The 17,293-nt window shown below is 36.1% G+C and overlaps 1 protein-coding gene across 1 annotated transcript in view; it reads right to left on the bottom strand.

Moving 5' to 3' along the window:
* Nucleotides 1-17,293, bottom strand: part of CFTR (CF transmembrane conductance regulator) — a 181,549-nt gene that overhangs the window by 28,716 nt on the left and 135,540 nt on the right. Inside the window, exon 22 of the mRNA XM_033193167.1 lies at nt 13,545-13,796. Coding sequence (XP_033049058.1) covers nt 13,545-13,796 — 252 coding nt within the window. The remainder of the gene's footprint in view (nt 1-13,544; nt 13,797-17,293) is intronic.

A 17,293-nucleotide genomic window follows, 5' to 3' on the forward strand; every position in this document is an offset into this window, starting at 1 on the left:
TCAATTTTTAGGTTGGGAAAGACTAGATGAAGAGGCATCTGTAAATCTTTGGTTTAGCTTTAAAGGTTTTAGCTATTACTCTGGTTCCTTATATCATTGAACTGCTGGTAATGCATGATATCTGACACATTTTTCAAAAGCAAGGAATCATTGGTTCATACCCAACAAAGTCTTCTTGTTTATATAATTGGCACATAATAATTAGTTTCCAGGATTTGTTTTTTCAGGCTTCTCAGTGATCTGTTGAATAAGGCTAGAGTACTTCCTGCAAATAAGCTTTTAAGACATACCCTAAATCAAAGTCAGTGTTTTCTAGTAACTTCAATGTGCCTCCTCCCTGAGAATGTTGGATTAAGATAAATCAAAATAATATGTGGAAAGTTAAACAGTGTTGAATTTGGTGCTAGCTGTAATTGCATTGTACCATGAATAGAACATTCCTTTCAGGGTGTCTTACTCGCCATTTTAATACTGCAACAGATGAAGACTCTTGTAATTATTTTTCATTACCTCGTGGTCTCCAGAAATCAAGACGACAAGTCAACTGAAATTTAGATCCACAAGGTGATTATAATTGAATCTTTTATGTGTTCATATATCTCTATTAATTATTAATGAAACATAGTATTGAGAATATGCTGCTTATACCCACTGAATGATTGAACAACTTTACACCAATTTTTATCAAGATAGAAAATGGGATATATGTTTAACAAAGCAAACAAGTATTTAGGTGTTTGTGCTGATATGATTTTAATCCTTAATATTCTTACAAATTATTTCTGGCATTTCTGTATTTTGAAGAGACTACAAAAGGAGAAAGCAACTAAGTGCATCCAAAAGTATAGATCTTGAAGTACTATCAAATATCTATTTAATCAGAGGACTGTCCAGTACTGTGATATACATAATATACCATCTGAGGAATTTTGTTAAGTCTAGATTTATCATGAAGGATCTGACTCCAAATTAAGTTTCCAGTAGGCATTTTGAGAGGAAAAAGAAAAGACAAAAAGAATGGGATATTCTAGTTGGGGGAAGGTGCTCTAGCTATTACAATTTAGATAAAAAGTCAAAAGCTTTTAAGAAAAAACTATTTGAGATTAAAAAGAAAAATAGATTTTAAAGGTAAAGGTTGTGAAATAGTTGCTACATTTTTCATGCACTGATAATAAAAACTTGTAAAGTATAGGTTCTTTAAATTAAAGGTCTCAGTTAAGAGCAAAGAAAGTAATACGATATCTTTTCCATAAAGTAATTGCTATGGACAAAGTGCTTTCACATGAAGACTGAATAATTTTTCTGCACAGAATATTTATTCTTTTCATCTCTTCACCATTACCAACAACACAGAAATCCATTAAAAATTAAACGAGATGCTCACTTAATTTCTAAATTTCCACTGCTTTTTCTCCCCCCCAAGAAGGGCAGCCCAAAACTGAGCTGGCAGTGTTTTGGAATATCCAAAAATATTACTAGTATACTAAATTTGAGTCGACTTCATAATTCAGCACATAAGAAATACATGTGGAGCATCTTGTGATAGTTTGCAAGATGCTGCTATAAGTTCTAAAGGCAAGGCAGTAGAATTTATATTCTTCAGAGACTGCTCAGAATAACAATTTTATTTTATTTATTTATTTATTTTTTAATTTATTTTTGAGATGGAATTTTGCTCTTGTCACCCAGGCTAGAGTACAGTGGCACAATCTGAGCTCACTGCAACCTCCACCTCCCAAGTTGAAGCGATTCTCATGCCTTAGCTTCCCTAGTAGCTGGGAATACAGATGGCCACCACCATGCCCAGCTAATTTTTGTATTTTTAGCAGAGACAGGGTTTCACCATGTTGACCAGTCTGGTCTTGAACTCCTGACCTCAAGTGATCTGCCTGCCTTGGCCTCCCAAAGTGCTGGAATTACAGGTGTGAGCAGAATAACATTTTAAGAATCAATTCCTATTCTAAGGAAGCATATAACCTAGAAGTAGATATAAGCTATGCATTCACTTATTTAAAATGTATTAAGATAGGTAACATGCTAAACAAAGGCATAAATAATTTAAAAAATAAAAAAAAAACAGGACTTCCAGATTCTGATCTGGTTTACAGAAATTCTGTAAGTGGTTGGCTTCATCCTAAAAACAAGTAAAAAGCAGAGCATACTGAAAAATCAACAACTTTTCTTAGATCTGTCAGGGAAGTGAGGTCACAGGGCAAACCACTGCCCCCCAAAATGGGAGACAGGCAACTAGGTACAGAGAATCACAACTTACAGAACAGAAAACAATAAGCAGAAACCTCTGAGAGAACCAGTACTAGGGTAGGAAAATCTAAACTGTAAGTGAAAAATTGCTGGAGATTCAGTGTGAACAAGTGTGACAGCAAGAAAATTCCAAGTGGGCCCAAGTCACCGGGGGACTTCTATAGTTTTATGAATTTTGCCTGTAGGATGCTTACCAGGTTCTTACAGTGAAGATCAGAGGAAAAAGGGGAAAAGTAACCATTTTGAAATATGCCAGAGCATTGTTCTTTTTTTTTTTTTTTTTTTTTTTTTTTTTAGATGGAGTCTTGCTCTGCCACGCAGTGTGGACTGCAGTGGCACAATCTTGGGTCACTGCAACCTCCACTTACTGGGTTCAAGCAGTTCTCCTGCCTCGGCCTCCTGAGTAGCTGGGATTACAGGTGTATGCCACCACACCTGGCTGAGTTTTATATTTTTAGTAGAGATGGGGTTTTGCCATGTTGGCCAGGCTGGTCTCAAACTCTCGACCTCAGGTGATCCACCTGCCTCAGCCTCCCAAAGTGCTGGGATTACAGGCGTGAGCCACTGTGCCTTGCCCCAGAGCATTCTATTCTTATAACAAGACCTGTCCTCAAAAGAGACTATTTTACCATGCATAACCTCTCAGGGTTTTTTTTCAGAGCCTAACTGACCTGGGGGAAGGAAAATACTTAACTCCAACTCCCTCTCACAATAGTCACTATGTCCCACCAAAAGGGGTGAAAAAAACACTTTACAAGTGCTTCTAAGCTGCAGGGGCACAGGCTCACTAAAAGACTAAAACCTAATCATAGGACTACAGAATACTTCCCTCACCCTCTGCTACACCTACCACTACATTACTAAAGCCACAGTTTGAAAACACAGAGCAAGCATCAGAACCACAGTCAGATATGACGGGGATGTTGGAATTAACAGATCAGGAAATTAAAACAACTATGATTAACATGCTAAAGGCTGGGCATGGTGGCTCGCACCTATAATCCTAGCACTTTGGAAGGCTGAAGTGCGCAGACCACTTGAGGTTAAGAGTTTGAGACCAGCCTGGCCAACATGATGAAACCCCATCTCTACTAAAAATACACAAATTACCCAGGAATGGTGGCAGGCACCTGTACTCCCAGCTACTTGGGAGGCTGAGGCAGGGGAATCACTTGAACCCAGGAGGCAGAGGTTGCAGTGAGCCAAGATCAAACCACTGCACTCCAGCCTAGGCAACAGTGAGACTCCATCTCAAAAACAACAACAACAACAAAAAAACAAGCTAAAGGTTTTCATGGAAAATATAGGCAATATGCAAGAACAGATGAAAAGCAGAAGAGAAATGGAGATTCAAAGACAGAATCAAAAGAAATTCTATAGGTCAAAAGTTCTGTAATAAAAATGTAAAATGCCCTTGATGGACTCATTGGTAGACCGAACACAGCTGAGGAAAGAATCTCTGAGCTTGAGAATATGTCAATAGAAACTTCCAACACTGAAATGCAAAAGAAAAAAAAAAACTGAAAAAACAATATCCAAAACAGCAGGATGACTACAAAAAGTGTAACATACATGTACCGGGAATACCAGAAGGAGAATAAAGGGAAAAAAAGGACAGAAGCAATAACGACTGAGAATTTTTCCAAATCAGTATCAGATACCATACCACATATCCAAGAAACTCAGAGAAAAACCAAGCAGAATAATGCCCCCCCCCCAAAAAAAAAAAAAACCGACACATAGGCATATCATGTTCAAAAAGAAAGGCATATCACGTTCATAAAAAAAAAAAAATCTTGATAGATGCCACAGGAAAAAACATCTTGCCTATAGAAAAGCAAAGATAAGAATTATACCTAACTTCTCAGAAGCAATGCAATCAAGAAGACAGTGGAATGAACTGTTTAAGAGTTTGAGAGGAAGAAAATCACCAATCTAGAGTTCTGTGCCCTGTGGAATTATTCTTCAAAAGTCAAGAAGAAATAAAGTCTCTATCAAACAAACAAAAATTGCAGAAAATTGTTGCCAGTAGGTCTGGCTGGTAAGAAATATTAAAAGAAGTTGAAGAGAGAAAAGGAAAATTATACAGGTCAGAAACTTGGATCTACATAAAGAAAGAAAGTGTATTAGAGAATAAATAAATGAAGGTATTTCATTTTATAAAATTAGAACTTCTATTTTTCTTACTCTTAATTGATTTAACAGATAACAGTTTTTTTCAAAAAAAATTTCATCAATATATTCAATCATAAATATGATAATGTGTATACCTAGGTATATACATATATGTAAGTGAACTAAATAATAGCTACAATACAAGAGACTGGAAGGTGGAACTGGGAGTGTTTTATTATTAAAAGGTACTTGCACTACACTTGAAATTATTTAGTATTATTTGAAAATGGACTTAGATTAGCTGTAAATGTAAATTGCAAACTCTAGGGGCAACCACTGAAAGTTTTTTTAAAGAAGATTTACTATGCTAAGAAAGTGGACATGAAGTCCTTTCCCATGCCTATGCCCTGAATGGTATTACCTAGGTTTTCTTCTAGGGTTTTTATGGTATTAGGTCTAACATTTAAGTCTCTAATCCATCTTGAATTAATTTTCCTATAAGGAGTAAGGAAAGGATCCAGTTTCAGCTTTCTACTTATGGCTTGCCAATTTTCCCAGCACCATTTATTAAATAGGGAATCCTTTCCCCATTTCTTCTTTTTCTCAGGTTTATCAAAGATCAGATGGCTGTAGATGTGTGGTATTATTTCTGAGGACTCTGTTCTGTTCCATTGGTCTATATCTCTGTTTTGGTACCAGCACCATGCTGTTTTGGTTACTGTAGCCTTGTAGTATAGTTTGAAGTCAGGTAGTGTGATGCCTCCAGCTTTGTTCTTTTGACTTAGGATTGTCTTGGAGATGTGGGTTCTTTTTTGGTTCCATATGAACTTTAAAGCAGTTTTTTCCAATTCTGTGAAGAAAATCATTGGTAGCTTAATGGGGATGGCATTGAATCTATAAATTACCTTGGGCAGTATGGCCATTTTCACGATATGACCCAGCCATCCCATTACTGGGTATATACCCAAAGGATTATAAATCATGCTGCTATAAAGACACATGCACACGTATGTTCATTGCGGCACTATTCACAATAGCAAAGACTTGGAATCAACCCGAATGTCCATCAGTGACAGACTGGATTAAGAAAATGTGGCACATATACACCATGGAATACTATGCAGCCATAAAAAAGGATGAGTTTGTGTCCTTTGTAGGGACATGGATGCAGCTGGAATCCATCATTCTCAGCAAACTATCGCAAGAACAGAAAACCAAACACCGCATGTTCTCACTCATAGGTGGGAACTGAACAATGAGATCACTTGGACTCAGGAAGGGAAACATCACACACCAGGGCCTACTATGGGGAGGGCGGAGGGGGGAGGGAGTGCATTGGGAGTTATACCTGATATAAATGATGAGTTGATGGGTGCTGACGAGTTGATAGGTGCAGCACACCAACATGGCACAAGTATATATATGTAACAAACCTGTACATTGTGCACATGTACCCTAGAACTTAAAGTATAATAATAAAAAAAAAAAGTGGAAACATATAAAATGCTCAGTTAAAACCACAATGGAAAGAAAAAGAGTAGACAATAAAAATATGAACAAAGAACAAATAATGTAACAGACAGAAAACAGTAATAAATATGGTAGATGTTTATCTAACTATATCAATAATCACTTAAAATATCAATAGTCCAAGTATTCCAATTAAAAGACAAAGATTGTCAGAGTGGATCAAAAAACAAGTCTGAACTATTTGTTGTCTACAAGAAACCCACTTTAAATTTAAAACAACAAACTAAAAGTAAGGGGACGAAGAAAGTTAAGTAATTTTAACACCAACCAAAAGAGACAGTGGGAGACTCTATTTCTTTCAGAGAGAACAGACATCAGAGCAAGGAAATAATCACGGGCATTATACGAGGATAAATGGGTCACTCTCCAAAAGACATACCAATTTTTCATGTGTATGTCTCTAGCAACAAGTATCAAAAGACACGAAGCAAAAGTTGGTAAAACTGTAACAAGAAATAGAATATTCACTACTAGAGTTGGAGACTTCAGTGTCCCTCTACAAAGAATGGACAGATCCAAAAGGTGGAAAATCAGTAAGGACATAGTTGAATTCAACAGCACCATCAATCAACTGGACGTAATGGATGTCTATAGACTACCTCATTCAAAAATAGTAGAATACACAGTCTTCCAAAGCTTACACGGAACATTCACCAAGATAGATCACATTCTAGGCCAAAAATCACACTTAACAAATTTTATAAAAATTAAAATTATACAATATGTGTTCTCAGACCACAATGGAATTAAACTAGAAATCAATAACAGAAAGATAGCTAGAGAATTTTTTAAAATGGTGATTAAACAACACACTTCTAAGTAACACATGGGTCAAAAGAGAAATATCAAGAGAAATTTAAAAATATTTCAAACTAAATTAACATGAAAATACAATTCATGAATATTTGTGAGATGCAGACAAAGCAGTGCTTAGAGGGAAATTTACATCATTGAATGTATAAGAATGCAAAGGGATCTTAAATCAATAATATAAGCTTCCACCTTGGATAACTAGCAAAAGATCAAATTAAATCAAATATAAGCATAATAAAAAAGCATTAAATTGAAATCACGAAATCAACAGAGAAAATCAATAAAACAAAAAGTTGATTCATCAAAAACATGAAAAATAGAGATATCTCTAGCTTGGCTAACAATAAAAAAAAAGATGTGACACAAATTGCTAATATCAATAAAATGAAAAAGGGGACATCACAACAGATCCCTTGAACATTAAAAGGATAATAAAAGAATACTATGAATAACTCTATGTCAACAAATTTGATAACCTAAATGACATAGACTAATTCCTTGAAAGACAATCTGCTAAAACTCACATGAGAAAAAATAGGTAATCTGAATAGTCCTATATCTATTTTAAAATAATTAATGACCTTCCAAAACAGAAAGCACCAGGTCCAGATGGGTTCACTGGTGAATTCCACAAAAATATTTAAAGTAGAAATTTTACCAATTATCTGCAATCCCTTCTCAAATGTAAAAGCAGAGGAAATACTTCCTAACTCATTCTATGAGGACAGCATTACCTTAAAACCATAAGCAGATAAAGACGTCACAAAAAAACTACACACCAATATTTTTTCATGAACACCAATGCAAAAATTCTCGAAAAGTATTGGCAAATTGAATTCAACATGTATACAAATAATTATATACCACAACCAAATGGGATTAATCCCAGGTATACAAGGTTGATTCAGCATTCAAAAATCAATTAATGTACTTCTCATCAACAGGCTAAAGAAAAATAAAGTGCTCAAACCAATAGATGTAGAAAAGCATTTCCCAAAATTTAACACTCATTCCTGATTATTTTGTAAAAAATCAGTGAATTAAAAATAGAAGTAGACTTCTTCAACTTTAGAAAGAAAACTTCTATGAAAACCCTACAGCTAAAATCATACTTAATAAGAAACTTGAAGTTTTCCCACTAAGATCAAGAACAAGACCAAGATATCCCCTCTCACCACTACTTTAACATCATATTGGAAGTCCTAGCTAATGAAATAAGAAAAGTAGATAAAAGATACACAGATTGGGAAGGAAGAAATAAAACTAAGTTCAGATGATGATCATCTATGTAGAGAATTTAAAACAGTTGACAAAAAATCCTTGAAACTATCAATAATTGATTATAGCAAAGTTGAAAGATATAAGGCTAATATGCAAAAAAATCAATCATTTTCCTATATAACAGCAATGAAAAATTGGTATTTGAAATTAAAATCACAATACCATTTACAGTGGCATTCCTCAAAAATGAAATACTTGAACAAAATATAACAAAATATGTAAAAAAGACTATATGAGGAAAACGAAATTCTGATAAAAGAAATCAAATAATCAAATAAATGGAGAAATATTTCATGATGATGGATAGGAAGCTTCAACATTGTCAAGATGTCAGTCCTTCCCAAATCCATTTATAGATTCAAGCTAATCACAATCAAAATCCCAGCCAGTTATTTTGCATACATTGGCAAACTGATTCTTAAGTACATAAAGAGAGACAAAAGACCCAGAATAGCCAACACAGTATCAAAAGAGAAGAAAAAAATCAGATAACTGAAACTACTCAAGTTTTATAGTTCAATTAAAAGATTGAGGCAGCACAACACAAATACCTTCAGTTTCCCAACTCTGTGCTCAAAGGTTCTCTTTAACTCCACTTATCTCCTTTCCTCCTATCTTGGAGAAGATAGTTTTCTCCTCAGTGCAGAGGCAAATGCCTCCATATTGCATTTGCTATGACCATTCCCCCACAGACCAGTGCTCTTGCTTTCTACTTCCTACCACCAACACTGGTGTTCTACATAGCTTCTTATTTCAGTAACCACCCATTTCCCTACCTTTTGCAACTAGTCTTTTACCATCACTCCTTTTTTACGTAATGGCTTTATTTTTCATTTTTCTTCCTTTTGTTTTTTGTTTTGAGACAGTGTCTCATTCTGTCATCCAGGCTGTAGTGGTGCCATCACAGCTCACTGCAGCCTTAATCTCCTGGGCTCAAGTGATCCTCCTGCCTCAGTCACCTAAGTAGCTGGGCCTACAGGCACATACTACCACACCCATCTAATTTTTGTAATTTTTGTGGAGACAGCATTTTGCCATGTTGCCCAGGCTTGTCTAGAACTCCTGGGCTCAAGTGATCCTCCCACTGTCCTCTCTAAGTGCTCGATTACAAGCATGAGCCACCACACCCGGCCCTAATGGCCTTCTTAAACAAGGGCTTTCATGCTTGGGCAAGAATGCATCAGCACGGTCTGGAAGTTGTGCTGAAACTCAGACCCCTGTTCACACCCTCAGAATTTTTAATTCTTTGTTGGGGGCCCAAGAATGAACATTTCTCATACGTTCTTATGTGGTACAGATGATGCTGGTCGAAGGACCACCCTTTGAGAAGCCCTGCTCTTGAAGATGACCAAAGACCACTAAAAAAAAAGAAAACAAACTGTTTTACCTATCCTACTCACAATAATTCTGACACCAACAATGTGGGTTTTCGACACCAAGCAATGCTAACAACTGTCTGTTATTAGCATAGACCCCACAGGATAAGGGCTCATTCCCTTAAGACTGCCTCCCAACACACTTCAAATGCCAATGGCAAGCCCAGATTGTCACCTGTGCTTCTGACGGCGCATCTGTAAATTGCACATATCCATGAACTCTTTAGGTTTGCTAATTTGCTAGAATGGCTCACAGAACTCAGGGAAACAGTTTACTTACTAGGTTACCAGTTTATTATAAATGGATACCACTCAAGAACAGCCAGATGGGAGAGACGCATAGCAAAAGGTATGTGGGAAGGGGAGCAGAGCTTCTGTGCTCTCTCTGGAATACCACCTTCTGTGCACCTCAATGTCTTCACCAGCCTGGAGGCTCTCCAAAAAAAACTTCCAGTTAAGGCTTATCAGGTGACTTCATTACATAGGCAAGGTTGATTAAATCACTGGCCATTGTTGATTGTACACAATTTTCAGCCACTCATCCCTCCCTGGAGGTCAAGGGGTGAAGCTGAAAGTTTCAACCCACCCTCCTGGCAACCAGCACTTCCCCACTCCTGTCTTTAGGGACTTCCCAAAAGCCACCTCATAAATAGAAACTGGGGTATAGTTGATAGGGGCTTGTTATGAATAACAAAGGAAGTTATTCACTTTTATTGCTCTAGAGCTATTTCAGGAACTAGGGGGTGGGGAACATATAACAAAAGATGCTCCTGTAGCTCTTATCACTTAGGAAATAGCAAGGGTTTTAGCTCTATACCAGGAACCAAATAGCACCTAATAGCAAAATCTACCTGGATCATCTGAGTTTTCAACTGTATTGCTTTAGCTCTCAAAATCCAAAATTGGAGGTTGGGCACAGTGCCTCATGCCTGTAAATCCTAGCACTTTGGTAGGATGAGGCAGGAGGATTACTTGAGGCCAGGAGTTTGAGACCAGCCTGGGCAACATAGTGAGATCCTGTCTCTATATTTATATAGATTAAAAAAAAAAAAAGATCCATAGTCTCTTATATATCTTGCTCCAATCTTGTCTCCCATTGCTTCCTTTGGCATCCCCCAACCTGATTGAACCAGTCACTGTTTTCTGTGCATGCCTTTGCCTGGAGCACACTTTCCCACCCACTGAGACAGCCAAATGCCTAGGCAGATTTTAAAAAGGGTCCCAGAGAATCTCTAACCGACCCCATAAGTGTTTATATCAGATGCTTTTGCGCAGATGAGGGAACCTGCCCAGGGCTTGTCTGGGCGTGTGGACTGGAGTCTCACAAGCACACCGAGGGGAAGTGGGTGGAGCCATGGGGAATTTGCACCTTATGCAGGGGAGAGGCTGATCTCTTCAGTTCCTGTGTAGTGGCCTGGGATTCAATCTGTGAGCAAGACTCCATCTCGGTTTGCTGAGTTTTTTTTCCTTTTTTTCCTTTTCGCCCAATAAAATCCTACTCTACTCATGCTTCAATGTATCTGTGTGCCTATATTTTCCTGATCATGTGAAAAGAACCCGGGTTTTTAGTTGAACTAAGGAGCAAAATTCTGCAACACCACCTTTACTTGTTCAAAAACACAGCTCAATTCTCAAAAAATTCATTCTAAATGCCACTTCCTGTATAAAACCTTCCCTTAATAGCCTAACTGTCCGCCAACTGATACTAACTGCTTCCTCCTCTGAATTCCCATAGCATTTACCTGGATATCTCTTATTCAAGGACATTTCAAGGATTTTTGGGGCCCAAGGCTTGTAAATTTGGAGGGAGGGCTCTTTTCAATAATAAAGATTATAGAATTATAAATACAAAATTAGATACAGGGCCTTCGAAGTTGGCTCAGGCAAATGAAGGTCTGTGAAACTTAAGCTTTGTTATTGTCACAATAAATCTGCCTCAGGTTTCAGTGGATCTTACGTTTCCCCTTTTAGATTATCATCTCCTGGGACAGAAACTTTCTTTCCCTGCCCCATGTTTTCTGTTCTTCCACCTTCTTTAAAGAGGAGCAATGGTATCTGGTGAAAAAGCACTTTGAACTCAGACAGATTTGGGTTTAAGATCCCTGCTTCTTTACTCACTTAATTGAACCGCAGTTTCCTCCATTGTGGAAAATAAAAGCAATCATATCTGCCTTTAGGGTTATAATGAGATCAAATGTAACAGCAAGTAAAAGTGTTTAAACAGTGCTTAGGAAATGATGAGCTCTCAATAAATATTAGAGTCCCTCTTTGGATGTGCCAAACAAAAATTACAGGAAGTCATTGTTTTAGATTAAGCTCTCTCACGAGGCCTCAACAGACCAGACTAAAAGGAAAAATGTAATCACCCATGTTCACCAAAGCAAAACTGAGTTGTTATCTGGCCTTCCAAGAAATCAACAAAGAAGACAGCCTGATTTCCCAAACAGGTCAGTTTCAAACTTCAATCTTAAAGTTCCCTCTGTTTTAATTATTAATGCAATGTTAACCAATCAGTGACTTTCCTATTATTCTGTCTCCTTGTCCCCACCTTTCAAGAAAAGTAACTTTGAAATGACCAATTCTCTTTTTGTTCTTTGTTTCTGCTTCGTTTGGCCCTGTTTTTGGGTCTATAAAGTCAAGCTCCTTTGCTCAACTTACTGGAACACTTATTCCAATTTGTGAAATGAGGGATTGCCCAAATCTAGAGTAGAAAATAAAGCTGACTGAGATCTTTAAACTAAATTTGTTGTCATTTTGTCTTTTGACAAATGGCACAATCCATAGCCTTATGCGAGTGATTTTCAATTCCCCCAAAGTACCTAGACAGTGCCTTGCAGTGAATAGTTACTGAACACACATGGCCTATTTTGTATATACAGGTTCAGAGAAAATGAAATACCTGAGCATATTACTTCTTTCTCATTTTGCTACATCTCAAATTACTAATCTCACATCAGGGAAACTTCCTATATTAATGAGGACTCCACAAATTCTATTGCTTTACTAGGGCCTGCTTGAATTTAATTTAGTGGACAAATGAGCATCAGCAAAGCAAAGGGGTGGCAGGATGTCAGGAGGAGAGAAGTCAATTTATTAGGCTTTCTACCAGGTTTATACCAACCTATTCTTGCTATTGTTTATAATAATCATATCACTTTTGGCATTCATCTTGGTGACCCCAGGAAAAAACACTTTCAGCTACCTATGGTATTCTAAAAGTTCTAAAATCCATGGGCAAAATCAAACTCATATATTCTGCAACTCATGAGCAAAACTGTTTCTATGGCAGTGTTAGTAACGGTGGCCTAATATCTTTACTAACTGTATTTCTCTCTATATTTTTGTATCTGTGTTTGCAATTAACCACAGAGAGATAACGTTTTAAAATTCAGTTTTCAATTCAGTTTTCAGCTCCCTTTTATTTTATCTAAGTAAAAAAAGAAAATCAATCAAAATACATAATACCCTTGCCTAAATTTATAGAGCAGTCCAGAATTAGGGATTTGAAGACAATTAAGAACTATATTTATGGAGCCTGAAGTATATGGATAATGATCATCCCTGTCTCCAAGAATCAATTCCAGAAATTAGTATATATTAAGTTCCTTCTATGTGTTCAGCCCAGTGCTAGGATCCATAAGAAGGATTTCAAAATAATGCCAATTACTCATGCTTAATAAATATAGTAAATAACAAGGAAAAATAATCTATATCTCAGTTAAAACTTCAAAGAAAAACAAAACAAACTGAAAAAAGCTAGAAAAAAAGTATCACTTGTTTGGCAGAACAGAACTTAGATAAAATTTAAGACAACAGATGGGGTCAGCAATAAGATATTATTGGAAGGTATTTTCAAGACAGAAAATCTAAAACATGTTATACTTTTGATTTATTTAATGGCTTCTTTAGTTATTAACCTAGCAATTAATTAGATATTCTGCAAGAACAATCACATTTAAAATAAACCCATTATATAGATTCAGGACTCTGCAAATTAAATTTCATATTAAAAATAATGATTCCATATAATAAAACATGTATGTTCAACATTGATTCTGCTCTACAATAATAATGTTACAAATAGATTCTACTAACACATTGCTTCAGGCTACTGGGATTCACTTACTGAACACAAGTCTAACAAAGCAAGCAGTGTTCAAATCTCACCCTCTGGCCAGGACTTATTGAGAAGGAAATGTTCTCTAATATGGGATTTCCACCTTCTGTGTATTTTGCTGTGAGATCTTTGACGGTCATTTGGCCCCCCGAGGGCCAGATGTCATCTTTCTTCGCGTGTGAATTCTCAATAATCATAACTTTCAAGAGTTGGCCATTCCTGTATGGTTTGGTTGACCTGGTAGGTTTACCTTCTTCTGTTGGCATGTCAATGAACTTAAAGACTCGGCTCACAGATCGCATCTGAAATAAAAATAACAACATTTTTGTTTTTAAGAATGGCAGACAATTTCATAATTAGTTTGATGTTTCCTAAAAAATAACTTGTAAAATGCGACACTTGCTACTTGTCACTTGGTTATTTGTCGGGCTTTTCAATGAACTAACAGGAAATAATTGGATATAATTAAAAGCTTAACTGAAGAGAAATAACCAGGACTTATATAAATGGGCTCTGTATAGGCCTGTTTATTTTTGTGATCACCTAATTCTCAGTTATGTAAGCCACACATAAATAGCCAAACTATTCTCAAGGGAATAGATGACGTCAAAGAGAAAATTTATTTCTATGAGCAGCACTGCACAATGCTATGTAACCGGTATATTATAATAAAATGTACCACACCTCAAAATCACTACTGAAGATTCTTCTCTCTCTCGAACTACCTTAGTAACTAACTATAATTTTATGTGTCAACCAGGTGGTTAAGTGAACTCTTGATGATTAGACAATTTTAAACAACTTCGCTATAATCTTCAAACAATTTAAGTAATTGGCAAATATCTGCAGTTAAATAATTACACTTTTAATCTAAATTACTTAAATACTCATTTTTAGTGCTAAGGAAAATGTAATTGCATATAAGGGTTATATTTGAAGTTAAATATTTATCTGCTTTATAAATCTATTCATGTAACATTTAATAAAGTTTATCTTTAATGCATTCAGAAATAAAATGACTCAATTTTTAAAGGTGTTCCTTTTTTTAAAAAAACATACTTCTTTGAATAATTATGACTTATTGGAATTTGGAATATGATTTTTAAAGCAACATGGCATACAATAAGTACCCAATAAATATTTGAACAATAAATGAATAAAGGAATGAATATACTAGTGAGTAAATAAATATAAATGAATAAAAAGAATGAATTTGAAGACTTTGAATTCACTCAACTTCTATTTTTAAAAGATATCATCTTTGATCCTGTGACTCAATCCTTCCCAGGTATTAGTAGCTGACTAGACACAATTTTACTCTTATTTTTAGTCTTACTAGTAATTATTGATGCTGGCTTTATTCAGTCAAAAGTTTAATGAGCTTTCCTTTACAATATTAACATATCATCTTATTTATACCAAATGTTTAGACTTTAAAAATTATTCTTTTTGGGAAAAATGTGTGCAAAAGTGCATTTGCTTCTATTATTTCTATTTTTCATTATCAAAAGCTGAAATGGGAAAAACTCTTCATCTTTAATATGGAATGATTAGTGGATAAAGCAGAGGAGTTTAGACAGATCCTTAATTGAACATTAAAATTCCATCTTAGCAACTTTAACTGTATTGCCTGTTTTCACATGCCATTGATCAAGCCTGCACTGTTTGGGAAGTTCTTTTTTCATTCTAGTGATTCTGGGCTTCAGTTTCCTTCATCTTGAATATATCTTCAATTGCTGTTCAGCAATTATTCAAGATTCAAGAAAATAATCCTCTGAAGTCAAGCCCACTATTAATGGAAGTGAAAAGGATCCAAAGCCCACACTCTAAATAATAGTAGAGGAAGTAAAAGGCATATAGTCATGATTGTTCCACATGTAATATTTTAAATTCTGATTTATGAGTTACTTTTAGGGGTAGCTAAGTCTTAACTCAGTCATTCTTGATTAACTTTGGATTAAAATACACTGTTACACTGTCATTAATTGTCATAGAGAGCTGCTAGTTTATAATAAGGTCTGGGAGATAAATTAAAATTACAACTACTATTGAGATGAAACCGCCAGAGATACAGTTACAATGCATTTAAAATATCTCATTGTATTTATCCTGCATAAGAATAGTATCCCTCTCTTGAAATAATTGAAGGGTATACACGAATGTAGATTAACTGTATAAAGTTGAGACTTGATGTTTTTGCATGTTAATTCTATACACAATTCTTTTTTTTTTTTTTATATATATATATATATTTTTTTTATTATACTTTAAGTTCTAGGGTACATGTGCATGACGTTTATATCATGTATAACTCCCCAATGCAATCCCTCCCTCCTCCCCCCTCCCCATGATAGGCCCCAGTGTGTGATGTTCCCCTTCCCGAGTCCAAGTGATCTCATTGTTCAGTTCCCACCTATGAGTGAGAACATGCGGTGTTTGGTTTTCTCTTCTTGTGATAGTTTGCTAAGAATGATGGATTCCAGCTGCATCCATGTCCCTACAAAGGACGCAAACTCATCCTTTTTTATGGCTGCATAGTATTCCATGGTGTATATGTGCCACATTTTCTTAATCCAGTCTGTCTAAACTTATTTTTTATTAAGCAAAATAGGAAAGACACTATATAACAAAAATCCTTCACATTTCAATACTTCCAATCAATAAAACATTTAACTGTAGCTATTAAATGACTCAAAATTACACATAGTATTATTAGAAAATAAGGACTTTCAAAACCACTATTTTGGCTGCACTGGAATGTAACACACAATGTTTTCTGTTTAGGACTTGTGTTTGAGCATTGCAAATTACATTCTGCATTAGTGAAGCTCATAGAGGGTGAATCCACAACTTCTAATGTGAAATGTGACAAATGGAATGTATCAATCAAATTTAGAAAACGTAACTTTCCAACTCATTGTCTTTCTTACAGTCTAGCTGCTTAATGTGACTCTAAGACAGACTATTATAGCTCCCCACAGCATGGACAAATATGCCTAGCCAAGAACACGTGATTTAATCTTAAGACGGGGCACTCATTCACAGCATATGATCAGATAGTCATTCAATTCAGTGGGTGAGAACATTTTCTGACAGGAAGAGAAAGTGGCTTGTGCAAACACTTTCACCACGGTCAGTTGTGCATCCACTGAGATGTCATTACTGAATAGATGTGGACAGATAACATTATGAATTACTAACCAATTCCTTGTAGTCGCGGGCTTTCCAGCTTGATTATTCCACCTCCAGTATCTCTGGAAGGAGAGGCCACATCAGGACCAGAGCAGAACAAATCAATTCTGGTCATTTAAGTTTCAAAAACTGGCTTTTGAAACTCAAGTCAGATATTGATCATTTGAAAATTTTGAGCCATGTGAATATTGGCCTTTAAGTGCCAAAAGCCAAAGCCTAAGGACTCAAAACATAGTGTTCATGCAAAAACAGTAGCCATGGACAAAATTATGATGGATTAGAAGCAGTCACTCTCCTCACTCCATAAGTGGGGATAACAAAAGGGTTTAGATACCAGGTCTTCTAAGAAAAGTTCTGCCTTGCAATGAAATCCTGGCTTTATCCTCAAGTAGATGTGGGGAATTTTAGAACAAAGGAGGCCTGTGCCTGAATTCCAAGGCAAAGCCCAGGAAATACTCATGCCATAGTGAAGCTTCCTGTGCCTTGCATGGTGTGGCAGCAGTAGAGTGAACTTGGTTGCTTGGAATGTCTATGCACAGATGATTTGATATAGCTTCAGATTTGAATCTTTTGACCCCTCACAGGCAGCAAGGGCGCGCTCACAGTG

This window comes from Trachypithecus francoisi, unplaced genomic scaffold (assembly GCF_009764315.1).
Source record: "Trachypithecus francoisi isolate TF-2019V2 unplaced genomic scaffold, Tfra_2.0 Lachesis_group4, whole genome shotgun sequence".
NCBI classification, from domain to species: domain Eukaryota; kingdom Metazoa; phylum Chordata; class Mammalia; order Primates; family Cercopithecidae; genus Trachypithecus; species Trachypithecus francoisi.